The 14,559-nt window shown below is 39.0% G+C and overlaps 1 protein-coding gene across 4 annotated transcripts in view; it reads left to right on the top strand.

Moving 5' to 3' along the window:
* LOC143215824 (octopamine receptor beta-1R) overlaps positions 1–14,559 on the top strand; it is a 222,576-nt gene that overhangs the window by 16,989 nt on the left and 191,028 nt on the right. For all 4 annotated transcript variants that reach the window (XM_076438363.1, XM_076438362.1, XM_076438360.1 and 1 more), the window contains exons 2-3: positions 2,987–4,552; positions 8,653–8,890. In XM_076438363.1, coding sequence (XP_076294478.1) covers positions 3,908–4,552; positions 8,653–8,890 — 883 coding nt within the window. In that variant the 5' untranslated portion in view covers positions 2,987–3,907. The remainder of the gene's footprint in view (positions 1–2,986; positions 4,553–8,652; positions 8,891–14,559) is intronic.

Raw genomic sequence — 14,559 nt, 5'->3', positions numbered from 1 at the left:
CCTAATTTGTTTGGCTCATTTTTTTCCGCGTTGTTACTCTTTCACGAGCTCGGACAGAGGAATTCCGGTCACGTGCCTGGACCAGTTTTCTTGAAGGGCCATTCTCGGTTTTCATTTTCAAGAAATCGATATTCTGCATTTTCTTTAGGTGCATGCGTTGTAGAATATCTAGACGAAAATCTTTGAACAAGTTCTTCTCGAAACCACTTTTTTCGACACGTTTGCCACCATATTAGTTGACACAATAAAATGCCGCCATCTCGTAAATAATCCAGATATCTAATTTCTTTTTCGTTCATACTGATTAGTAAATATCTCCATATTTTGTTTTCAATTAGTAGAAAGTCCGGAATCAGGGCAACCGTGGACCCATGTTCTCCAAAATAAGATCTAGAAAAAAAATAACTCCTGTAACTTTGATTATTTTTATCTGAAAAAAATCACGCGTGTACATCAAATGCCAATAAATATATGTGCAAAATGCCACTGCAAAAGGTACAATAGTTTTTCCGGAAAAATTTCCAGAAGACCAGAATAGGTCCTTAAAGATTCCATCGCGAAAAGTATGAATGTTTCATTCATCCTGCAATGCGCTTTCTTCCGCCTCTCGAAGATATGGTTGCCCTGGTGTAACAGAAACGAATTGGTTTCTTTGAAATCCTATTTCCGCGAAGTCCCGAAGGGATAAACTTGTCATATCTTGGCGCATAGAAATTATTTCGTTTCATTGTAGCAACGCAGAGTTCCTCGCAATTTCTGCCCTCTTGTCTTCGATAACGCAAAGAAAATATGTATTTTTCGTGTGATCAGAATGCCTGGCAATCGAACAAAGAGAGTTCTCTCTATCTCTCAAGAATCACCACGATTCCATAAATTTATTAGTCGCGTGTAAGTATTTCTGTGCGTATGTGCAACATGTGGAGCCACGCGACACACAATAAAATGAAATTTTAATAAGGTCCAATCGATATAATTTATGCACTGTCGAATGAACCTGTCGGATAGAGCCGTTTCGGACTGACAATGAGTTCAACTAATTTAAATGGACAAGCAAACCCGTGAATGTACGTAATCAACCATTCAGAACGTGCTGTGACATGCTATTTGTATTAAATATTTTAAACAGTTTATTGAACGATGGTTTATTACTGGAAAAGGATCGAATGATTTGGATGTTCAAAAACTACATGCATATCATTTGGTACTATAGTGGCACAACCAAGAAATTACGATTTTAGAGTTAAATTCTTCTAATTTTAAGACAACATCGCCTTAAAATGCAAAAATTAATAAAATTTTGATTCTGTATATTTATATAGATTAGTATAGTTGTTACAAAGTTCAGTAAATTTAAAAATAAACGATTTATCTTTTTAACGAAAATCGAGCACGCTTTATGTTAAAGGAATTAATTCAGATGGCAGAAAATTCATAAATTAATTAGTTCTACGTAGACAATACTACGCATTCATAGCAAACACCATCAAAAGTTTAGCATTCAATGAACGTGCCTAACTTTTCTGAATGCGTACACGGAAGTGTGAATTAGCATAAATAATCACATTTATTAGCAGCCATTTTGCACCTGCATTTTGTAGCTTTATAATCTGAACATCCACGTCGGAAAACGGTCGGAACTTTTCCTCTAGCGCAGACTGATAGAATAACAATTGAGAACAACTCCTACACCTTTTCATGCAACATGGCGTCGCTATACAAACTCGAATAAACTCCTCGTTATACTTTCCGCTTGCTGTAAGAACATCTTCACTTCTGTTTAATACTATGTTTCAGCTGCTAATTTGCCAAATCGGCTAACACAACCAAATAACAGAATATATATAGGTAACATTAAATATGAAAAGAATTTATGCAACGCGAGGTTAGCAGAACATCTATTTGCTAAACATATTTGCCATAAGTTTTCACTATGAATAGTCACTTTTGATATATTAACGTACAGGTACTTGTTTAACTAAAAAATGTAACTGCTTTCATTTTCAATCAAGTGATTTGGTGTTAAAATGTCAAAAAGCTCGAAAGATTAATCGGTTTGGCCAGCGAGTACACATTTGATTCGCGTGAAAGCTTTCCGTTGTTCCGCGTTTGCAACAATCGACAGTTTATTCAGTTGAAATGCTACAAACACGTCGGGGAGATGTTTTAAGTTGTCAGTAAAGGTTCCGGAGAGCCGTTTGTCGATGGTTTTAATATTGAAATATTAAATTTCAAAGCCGGGGGATGGATTCTCGAGAGGGTGGGAACGTCGAAAACTGTCAGAGCCGACTTGCCACGCAAAGGATTACCTCGCCTTCAGCTTTACATATTGCCGTTTCCTGAAAGTGTTTGCCGGTTGCAAATCCGATGCAATTGCCGTTGCGCGACTCTAGTCCCTTTAATCACTCCGGCCGTCGCTATGCATATGGAATTCGGTGATTAATATTTCCCGGTAGGCATTGTGGCTCGTGAACGCGTACAACAGTGACGCCTTTTCTTCCCCCAAGACCTTGATGAAGTGTCGCCGATGCACGAATTTTCGCGGCATTCCTGTAATCAACGTATTTAGGTCGATTTTGCGACCCCTTTGGTATTTAGGCGAGCGGACCGGGCAAGTTCAAGGGTGCTTTTTCTTGAAGATGTGACTGCTCCCTTCTTGAAAATGCTCCTCTAAAAATAATATGATAATTATTTCTGTTAAAAGAAGTATTAAAAACACAGTATATAATTTATTTTATAACGAAATATCAGCAGCAACAATTGCACACAAGTTACACCAGTTAACTATCTCGAATTTCACGTCGTCTTCCATGAACAGCGATATTCAAACAGATCAGAGAGATCAGATTGATTCGCGGCAAACAGATTTGCTAGATGTAACACGATCAAATAATTACACGGACAAATAGCATTATCCGGATCCCCGCGAACAAATGTAAGAACTAGCCCTCACACTAATCCATCGATTTCCTGTATCTCTGAATTACAGGGGCTGCGTTGAATGAGAAGCAAGTGGGATTAGGCTAATACCTTCGACACCATTTGTTCAAACCGATAAACAACCGCGCCGGCATTATACCAACCGTGCATCGCCGCGGGAACGAGACTTTCGCTCTGTACAGTGCAACGTACTGACACAAGACTATCAGACTATTTCGCCACACAAAATGGTGGTTCCGTGAAATAGGCCAACCACTTAATCAGAAAGAAACACAACAAAACTATTTCATAACAATGTGTACTCGTGCTTTGAGCACCATTGGAGTCTCTCGATCAACGATCGAAGTCTACAGCCATGCTGTCCATCGCAAGACATCTAGCTATCAAAGAAGGTCCCACCTGAGGACCCAGGGCGATCACTTCTCTCCCAAGGAATACCCAGAATAAGATTCAAGCAAGACTTTTAAATTGGAAGCTAGTAATCTGAGAAAACATTCAATAATCAGAGGAACATTGGTCAAACATAGAAAAGATCTCGTTCAAGATTAAAACAAGATCTCGAAAAGCTGTTAGACCTGGAAGATCATCTTATTCAAGATCAAATCTAGATCTTGGAGACTTACCAGACGCGGAACATCATCTTATTCAAGATTAAAGTAAGACCATCAGACCTGACGGTTCTGTTCGTTCTGAGATTCGGAGGTTTCCTCGGTAGCATACCAGGGATCTTACAGTTCCCACTGTTGAGGCTCTGTTTTTGACTCTGTCCTTTTTCAACTGCTTTGCCGAAGGTGTCGCAAGCACTGTTAGCCCCAGAAGACACGCAGACACTGTCCAGTCAGTCTTCACCTTTTTGTATCGAATTTGGACAGTAGCAGAGGAGATTGGGAGCAACCATGACTATCTTACCCGAGGACGATCGGCTGTCATGACGTAAACCAGTCGGGGATCATCCTAGGCCCGGTCCACCATGTTGCACGTAATGGCAGCGGTGACGACGAGTTTGCCGAACCGAGTGGATCCAACTACCACGTCGTCCAGCAACGCTAGCACATCTTCTAGCACAGCAGCGAACAATGTGACCTCGGTCCCAGTGGAGAACCCAACTGTTGAGAACCTGCCGGAGAACGTGAACGTGTTCGTGGTGGTGATCAAGGGGATTATCATGGGCAGTATAATTACAACAGCGGTGCTCGGCAACGCACTAGTGATTGCCAGCGTTAGAAGACACAGGCGGCTACGTGTGGTGACGAACTGTTACGTTGTTAGTCTCGCGGCTGCCGATTTGTTGGTGGCGATGTGCGCGATGACCTTCAACGCTTCCGCAGAGTTGTCGGGTGGAAAATGGCTATTCGGCCGGTTCATGTGCGACGTGTGGAACTCCCTGGACGTTTATTTCTCCACGGCCTCGATACTACATCTGTGCTGCATCAGCGTGGACAGATACTACGCCATTGTCAGCCCCCTCGAGTACACCGTTATCATGCGCCAGGGCACCGTCGGATGTATGCTGGGCAGCGCGTGGGTGCTGCCAGCGTTGATCAGCTTCATACCGATATTCATGGGCTGGTACACCACGCAGGAGCAGCTCGACTACATGGTGAAGAACCCCGAGGTAGGTTTTTTTCGTAATTTTGTGGTTGTTGTAGCTGGAGTTCGGACATCTGATCCATGCAACTGAAAAGAATACACAGTTAAATAGGGGAGTACACAAACACAAAAACAAACAATATATCCGTGCGAAGAAATACAGTAATTTTCTTATATCCTCCACAAGTGTGGTCTGCCAAGTGGGACCTTTCTTATGTTTCTTCTGTAGAATAATTACTGGAGTAATCAGTTACCTAAGCCGGGATTAGTACGTGTTAACCCAATCCAATCGTTAGAATCAAAACAGATTACTTCTGGCTTCTCCTCTGCCCATTATCGCCCGTAACTCTTGGATACCAAATCTCCTCTACAACTACACAGTTAATGGTGCTTTTAGGATCATTTACTGTTTCGCCTATTAGAGTTTACCAAACAGACCATGTATCATATACGAGGCATATAGAAATTATTTGTTACAAGTTCTGAAAAATTTGTTTATACATTTTTTTCTGCTTCATTGTAATAGAAAAGATTTTTAAAACAACCTTGTGTAGTTGGGCGTTGAACATATTTTCTGAAGAGTACACAATACACAAAAATAATCCAGTGACAAAACCTTTCCGTTTTTAATTATATTTCTGTGAAACTTTTACTGGCATATTCGTGACAGTTTTCTGATTAAAATGACTCCAAATACAACGCAGTTTGGATGATTGACACGATTAATTCGGACAGTCCAGGTTCCACTGCATCGTGGATAAAGATGTAAAAATGATCCGAATTATGTCGTGTTTGGACTCATTTTAATCAGCAAACTGTCACGCATATGTTGGCAGGAGAGTTCTATAAAAAACAAAAATGTTCTGCCATTAAACTGACCGATGTATTTAGTTTCTGGGTCACTCAAATAATTAGTGGTGATCATCTTTTCATAAATATCATTTTGAAACATTACTACGATTACTATTATCTCTGTTGATTCAACAACTACCGATTCAATGATCATAAGCACAGAGCCAGTAAACTCTCCGACAGCTACTACCCGTGAAATAAATAAGAAGTGTCGAATCGAATTCCAAAGGAGAAGTTTCAGTAGAACCGTCGTCGCGAAAAGGGAACGATCCATAAAATGGGTACGGTCCAACAATAACTGGTTTTGTTACTCTGTAACCGTACGGTATCCGATGTCGATTCTTCGAGAAACTATTCGGCGGAGCTGCATCACGCTTTCCGGGGGAGATTTATCGTCAGCCGCGTTACTCGTCCGGTTAATAAACGTTCTGCCGCGGCACAGAGAATTGTGAATGCTAACGATAATTCCTCAGGGATAAGAGGATTTGCGCAAGGGTCTTCGACGATTTGCATACGCGCGCGCGCGTTACGGGCAAATCGACCAATCATGTCCTTCACGTCGGCCACGTAATTTGCACTATTGTTTCCTCGATTGGCTAATTTGGTTATGCATAGCGCCCCTTCCCTTCCCCGCGGACCTTCCCACCGATGCATCATGGGAACACCGGGCGCCGTTACATGTCCTGGCCTGTGTTATAAATTCAGAAGTAACGGTAATTTACTACGGGAGAATTGAATTTCTATCTACGAAACGTCAATTGTTCCATATTCATGCGATCGCCGATGCTTCGAGCCACGGTTCCCGGTCAGTTTTTTCCGATTCCCCGACGGTCGAAGTTAATCGTGCGTTTACCAGTACCAACTGTTCCGTTTATCTAAACTTGTTCCATCTTCCTGTAGACACAGCGAGGGAGAACGTCCGGAGAAATTTTAATCGTTTGAAAAAAGTAGATCTGGAAGGTCTACACGCATCTACTACAAACAAAAAAGTCGAATTACAATTTCGCATAGCTGCCGATTCGGGCATTTGCTTGTGCTTATATTGCTTACTGATTGATCCTGGACAATTTATTTAAGCAAATTCAGTTCGAATTTGTTCGCGAAAGATCATGCAAAAATGCGGAATATAGTTCCAGCAAAATTTAAATACTTTCTGAAATTATATAAAATTATAAAAAGTAGAGATAGTATTGTAATAATTGTTGCGAAAATGGTAGTACAAAATTGATTCGATTTTCAAAATTATTACAGGCGGAACAAACAAGTTAAATCTTAATATTCTAATTTTATAGGACCCACTACAACATTGACTAGTTTTTGTTTATTCATTTTTTTAAATGAAATGTTTTGCAATATTTCGTATAGATCAAAAATTATTTTTACCTGCATTATGTATCATTCAATTGAATTGCTTTTGAATGGGTTGCATCGAACACAAATCCCGCGATTAGTATGGCGTACCTAATTACCGTAGTACATCATATTATAACCGGTTCGTAACAATTTAAGCCGATTTAGGCTCTGGTGGTGGGTTGAAATATTTATGGCCGCGCATAGTGCCATTAATATACAATAAATCTCTCATACCTGAGACAATAATTACTTGCAAAATTGTGAAGTGTCCAACACCTATGGATAATGGCTATGCATAATTCACTAAATATGCATAATTATTCTTACTACACGTCCTGGAGTCTTTTTCTGTCAAGTCTCCGTGGCCATTTTGTAACTTCATTGACCAGACAAATCCAATTTGAACGTATCTTCGGCCGACTGTACTAAAAATAAACTGAAGTCTCGGTTCTCAATCATTCCTAAAACAGATTCACGTGTATCGATCCTCAACGTAATCTCGTTTCCCACTAACTGTAACTACGACTCGAAAATTGCAGCAATAATTGTTACATATTCCCACTTCATTATTGTGGTTTATCCTAGTAATTCAGACACGTGCACGTTAAATAATTTATTCGTTAATATTCTCGCCCGACGATCAAAGTTCTTCCGTTTCCCAATTTGCGTTTGTCTAGTGCATGATTAGTTATATATCTTCATTAGCGGGCGAAACTTAAAGCGGTTTCATGGAAATTGCGAATGGCATGATACATTGTTTCAAAATGAAGTTTACGTAAGCCTAGGGAAGGCTTCATCTCATTATCCCGGTGGTTTCATAAAACTTTTGCGTGCACGACAAAACTTATCTACCACTGCCACACGAAATTGGATTAAAAATTCCACTTAACCTCTACAGGAGATCGTAATATGATTATTTGAAAAAAAATCGCGTCCATTAAGCGAACTCTCAGCCTTCTTGTTTGGAATAAATCGTTCGCATAGTTGCTCGGAGTTCATTTAATTTCCCGGACATTAGTCGGCGAAGATTTAAGCTGCAGTTTTGTTATAATTTGTTCAAATAGTATCAACCAATAATACAGGGTGTCCAACACTCGTAGGGTCGCCCTTTTGGCCTTTCCCAAGGGTGGGGGTGATTGATTCGCTTGTGTTTTCCAGATACTAAATAATCGCGCTGTGCCTCTCAGATCGGTTGCGCCTGACGGAAGGTTAAACGAATTTTGGTTAGATGTCTGGGGGGGGGGGGGGGGTAAGGAGAGAAGCAACGTCCCTACAGCACGAGTTCGGTCATTTTACAGGGTAGAATTCGCTGTACCTGTAGCTTCGCTACAACTTTGCTAAATAACTTTATGAGAAAAACGTAGAATTTGGATCTTGGATCTTGGTTTGTGTTCGGGGCCCTCTTTTGCTTGGGGCCCCGGGCATTTGCCCAAGTTGTCCATTGGGTAACGCGCCACTGGTAGTGGATGTAGATTTTTGCAAAAATCTCGAAAACTAAGGACGATCGATGGTGGTACATACATTACTGTGCAAAAGAAAAAAGCACCCAGTATAATTATAAGATATAACGACAAACAATATGTTTATGTGGAAATTATATTGTACAATGACTGGTTTATTGCATTTATATATATATATATATATAAAATATTAGATAATCCGCAATAACACATATATTCTCAGAACTATTCAATTAAACAGCGGGGAATCATTTTTACAATTTACTGTGTTCTTATTTAATTTTTTACACTTTTCTATCAAATATGGCCGGGTGCTTCTTCCTTTTGCACAGTAGTGTATATGAGAAAGTCGTTCATGAAATCATGAAATTAATTGAAATCGATGAGGCTCCCTTATTCGGAATAATTACCCCTAGTCTGCTTATAGATAACAACGCTCTAACTTGATTAAACCTTCCAGGTGTGCTCCTTCGTGGTGAACAGGCCGTACGCCGTGATCAGCTCGTGTGTCTCCTTCTGGATTCCCGGGCTGGTGATGATAGTAATGTACTATAAGATTTACAAGGAGGCGGTCAGGCAAAGGAAGGCGCTCAGCAGGACATCGAGTAACATTGTCCTGAATAGTGTGCACCACCACAGGTCCTCGACCAGGCAACACCATCATCAACAGATGCTGCTCCAAGCGGCGGCCGAAACCGGTGAGCTTGTACACTATACATAGAACATATATTTCAGCTTGTCCATGGAGTTCCTGGGTGTGCAGAGAAGCTGTGTCTCTTTGGTTTGTATCTGAAAAGCCATCTCTGTGGGAACACCTACAGGTGTGCAATTCTACCTCTGCCTTTCCTCCAGCCAGCGACTTGTTGAAATAGAACCGTCCTTTTTAGACATTAAACGGACATTGTGGTTTTTAACCGTGGCGCGGGATCTTCTCGTGATGAATGGTAGAGGGAATACCTGGAGTCGTGCTGTGTTGGTTTATGGTCTGGTAATTTCCCGAAGGGAAATACTGTGATTACACGGGTCTCGCGAATCCTGTAATTTGCAATTCTAGTTTTGATTAAAGACCTGTACAATATTTGTGTATTTCCTCTTGGAAGATTTGTTCAGATAGGACCAACGTTTCATACACTGAGGATCTAGATCACTTTAAACTTGCTAAATCAATCGAAATTTGAAATATCGGTTTCATTATACGAGACTCACTGAATATGTTAGCGTACATTTTTACAATCATTTTTCGTAGAAGAATGAGGCTTTATATTCGATAGTGTACATTTTCTACAAGATCGAGTCACTCAGGTTGATGCTACATTAAAAAAGTGCAGCCATTTTGTAAAGAAATTGAAAAAAAAGGATTGCGCAAATATCGTTTAAAATTTCTATAATAATGGCTGTGTTTCAAATCTTTCCTTAGTATACAAAAGTTACAAAAAGTTGCTATTGCTCTTAAAATTGTATAATGATTTCGTACGTAGATGGAATTAAATTTGATATTCTCTTCCGAGTGAAACATGGATCGATTAATAAAAGATTTATTCTAGTCATTAATGATCTCAAAGTGTGCACCACCGAACGATTAATTCCGGGAATCAAGGAGAACCATTGTTCCACGAATATTCGAATGATATGAGATTTCCGAAGTGATGAACAGTTTCGATGATAAAATCCTGCGGCGGTTTTAATTAAAATTGATTAAGGGGTTTAACGCGATGAAAGATCCCCGCGGTATCTCGTAGCAGTGGGTGCGTTTTATTAAAGAACTAATTAAAGATGAGGCTTCCACGCAACCACTTACTGCCGAGAAATTAATATGTCTTTGTAGGAAGACGGGAAACTGTATATATTTATACAGTAATATGTCGCCAACTTTTATTACGTATGAAATAGAAATTGCAAAATTGGAAATACGAAAAAGATCTTACAACTAATCTAATTCCCCATTTTAAATTAGAAAATTTAGAATTTAAATGTGTGCTTTTATTTGTTCTAGATAACTAATAATGAGTTATAAGCTTTTATACTATTTTTACCATTAATTAACTCATCGGTTCCTTTCTAAGAAAGATGTCATTGAAGCTGAGAGATTAGATACCCGCTTCAACGAAGAGATTGAAGATAAAAATATAAAATTCTATAAATAAATAAATATACACGAGAGGGAAATGTTTTTAGTTTGTAAAGTTTAAAAAAACAGCGATTAACTTTCAGCCACAACTGCAGAGCAACCGCAATTAAAACTGCGGACTGTTCCCTGGCAAAAGCAAACCTCTGTTTTATGACTGTTTTAATATTTGCTGGCGAGTTATTTGTTCTACGTCCTTAATGGATTTGCGGATAAATCGACAGTGTGTACAACCGTTCGAAAAGTTCCATGGAATCTGGGGGTTGATGACGATTGCGATCGGGTCGAGAAGCAAACTGGATTGTGCACTTTAATCGAAACGCGAAACTAGACGATGCGTAAAATGCTTCGTTCACTTTCGTGCGTATCAACTATAAATCTCTCAATAGAAATTATTAAATCTATACGGGCACAGAAAATTTATTTAATATAAAGCTTCGATTCACTTGCGAAACAGAAGCTGCATTCTTTGACAAATTATTAACGGCTTCTACTTGGAAATGCGCAGCGTCACTGTTACAAGATTTATTTATTAATTGAAGGTACAATAGGATTGTATGAAACGTATTCTCCTGATCAAAGAGATATCGAAATTTTCAAACTTTTTTCCTAATACAAAGCTTGAGATGGGAGATTTTCTTTTGTTCCGACAAAAATGGTTTATTCTTTGATAAAATTCCATGAGAATGGAGTGATTCAAACTGTACAATATATTGGATTTACATTGTTAAATGAATGTCATCTAAAATGTTAAACGAATGTCATTTAATATTTCAAATAACTTTTGATAGTATGTGTTTATTAAAACCTAGAAAAGAAGATAATACAAAGAAATAATAATAATGATAGTTCGTAGTTATTGCACACTTGCTATGATAAACATGATAATTACAAACTATGATAAACAAAGAGAAAAACAGGAAAGATAATATAAAGAAATAATAATTATTCGTCGTTGTATCATACTTGTTATTAAAACCAGAAAAATGAGAAATTAAAAACATGAACAGAATAATATTTATACTAACAAACGACTGTGCATGATAATGAAATCCGTGATGTTGTGAATGGGTGAGATTAAGCACGTTTTAACACCGTCGTAATTAATGTTGCTGTAGTCGCGGCTTTCGGTAGATGTATAATATAATACAATGCACAGAATCTTATAAATATTTTACTCCGTCAGAAAGGATTATTTAGAACCTGGTTAATAATTATAAATCGCATCTATTTTCACAAAATTAAACATTTCTCATGCTCGCGTACGGCGACTTATTATTATTACAGCCCGGATTTGAGATAACCTCTTGCGTATCACAGGAATACATTGCGTCGATAAAATCTGATCCCCAAACAATATGGCATCTTTCATGGCCTCTTTATGCCCCTAGACTGCGATTATTAAATTGCGGATACGTTTATAGCTCTTTCTGATGGAACTAATTTATATACAGGGTGAGTCACCTTAAATATCTTCGTTGTTTTCAAAGATACCTTAAATGTCTTGAGGATGAAGTTGAATGGTAAAATGGGGCTCTCACATGTCACCAAAAAAATTGTTGTTTTTATATAATTCTTTTTTAGAGATATTAAGGTCACCTTCATTCTTTAAAATGGAACCACCCTTTCTTTAGACATCTTCAATGGTTGTCCCTTTCATTAAGAATTCAGCGACTATAATTACTCAAAGTCATTCAAGGTTACGGACAGAAAAAATCTGATGAATTCCTGATGTAGAGATTTGTGAAATGGATAAAATATTAATTTCAGTGTCTTCAGTAGTGATGGGATTGTTTCGTTTACGCTTTCTAACATCTGCATTACCGGTACATATTTCTAAATAAATAAACACCTCTCAATCATTGAGTAAGACACAGCGGAATCGCGTTTGGAAACATACTGTCAGTAAATAAATCGCAGCGTAATCGGCTAGAAGATGTTTGAAAACATTGCATAGCATTGAAGACCTTTTCGTCTTTCTGCTTCCATATTTTAGTTCTAAACGTTTTTTCTGTCTGTGACCTTGAATGACTTTGAGTAATTATAGTCACTGAATTAGTAATGAAAGGGACTATCATAGTAGATGTTTACATACAAACAAAAATTTTTTGGTGTTCTATGAGCTCCATTTTACCATTCAACTTTGCTCTCAAGACATTTAATGTATCATTGAAAACAACAAAGATATTTGAGGTGATAACGTTAGGCGACTCACCCTGTATATTAATTCACAAAAATTTAGAAATTATCATTGAGATAAAATGCATCAAAATAATTCAAAATACATTCAGAAACAGGCTGGAAGCCAAAAGAGGTTCGGAGTCATGATCTCTTTCTGTATCTTAACTATTATTACTTTATTTTATATATAGTAGTACATAGAAAAGTATATCATTCTAATTTAAAAATCGGAGTTGACCTTCATATGTCCTCTACGGGCGTCCACCTACCAAAAAGCTATTAACATGGACTTATGTTACCCGCGAAACCACGCAAGTTTCGTTTGACATTTTTTGCTGTATTAGCTGCCTCTCACCTTGTACATAGAAAATTAATGGAAACCTTCGTTCCCCAATAGTTCAAAGGTGCCACATATAAAATTGAGAACAAGCGTCCAGAGACGTTCTAACAAAGTAGTGGAGCAACCTCGTGAAGGCTCCTTCCCGGTCGTTATCGACGCGCGTAACTCGATTACACAAGACGTAATCTTTCGGTTGCTTAATCGTCTTACGAGGGCGGTGTGCTAGCGGTCTTCAGCCGCATTTTTCAGCGAACTAATATCGTCCGGCTCGATCGCAATTCTTTCTAATAACGCTGTTGGCCCGGACCCGTGCCGCTCTAGCGCGCGAGACAGCCGTGAAAGAACGCGGAAGCGGTGAACGCTCCCGCGAAATCCTCTTATCTCGTTAAGCCGTAATACTGCGCGCGGAAGAGCTCGTGCCGGGAATGCCGAAGAAAATGCAGTTTCCGGCCGCCTTTGTCAGCGCTCTGAGGAAAAGCCCGTCTCGTCTCCTTCTCTTTCGCCATTTTCCTTGCACCACCGTGCCGCATCGGCTTTGTTCGGCAACCGGAAACAACGCGCTTTGGAATTCTTCCTTGTTCACGCGAGTCACCGTACCCTCGATTGTTATTCCCTATGTGGAATTTCTGACCACTACCCCTTTCGAACTACTTTCGGTGAACGAATGGGCATGTCGCATGTTGCTACGCTATCAAATTTTACGCAACAATTGATCCCCGACGAGTCCGGGACGATAAAGTCTCCCAACGATGCTGTGGAAATTCCTCTGTGCAACAAATCCCTTTCTGCTTCAGCTTTGATCCTTCAAACACTGCTGCTGAACGTTTACCATCTTTTCTTTTGCGAATTAATGGCTTCACTGTCGAGTTGGTAACCTCGAAAATTCCATGAGACCAAAGCAATTTATTTAATCTTTAAAGAGCCATTTTTCCATCGAAATCTTGGATTTTTTCTTTGCAAATATTTCACATTTATTATCTCGCGTTAACAGCACATATAAGCGTGGTAATAAAAAGTTTGTGCAACAATTGCGAGACACGCAGGAGCTAAATATAAATTTATATTTTTCATTAATAATCTTAATGTGGTGAAAATAATGTATTAACACTCTTGAAGTCTTTCAATATTTTCACTGTTTTAAATTGCCCTCGCTCATTTTTGTTATAATTAATGTATAAAATCCGGAGTCTACTAATAACTCTTTTAAAATTGAACCAAACGACTCCAACTGGTTTTTAGATGTTAGAAGGATTAGTTTACTAGGTAACGTGTAAAACAATTTTTATTATTAATGAATGAGAGTTTTGAAGTGATTGTTGAGCGAAACACCCGGTATGCGGGAGGACGATCGTTTCAAACGTTGAATTTCCGACCGCACGAACCTCCAGTCGAGAAAAACACGTGAACGTCGAAGTTTACAATTGCATTTTGATCGACAATCGCTGCGGTTTACAATTAAGGACCGCCGATTGAAAGCGGTCGAAATGGTTGAACCGATTAAATGGGATTTCGCGGTCTCGTGATAAAATCGTGGTTTTCGGCTATTTTCGTTGCCATCGATGATCATGATAATCGGCCCGGTATGGCTATCGGCGATTATAACCGACGATGGGAAAAACTGATCGATCTCGGGCACTATTTTCTGCACGTGACCAGCGAATTCGGTTTCGCACGCGGGAAAACTCGTTTCCTATTTCCGTTGAACGCTTGAATTTTTATAG

This window comes from Lasioglossum baleicum, chromosome 14 (genome assembly GCF_051020765.1).
Source record: "Lasioglossum baleicum chromosome 14, iyLasBale1, whole genome shotgun sequence".
Classification (NCBI taxonomy): Eukaryota; Metazoa; Arthropoda; class Insecta; order Hymenoptera; family Halictidae; genus Lasioglossum; species Lasioglossum baleicum.
Note: the sequence above shows the minus strand (reverse complement) of the source record. Positions and strands in the feature narration are given on the sequence as shown.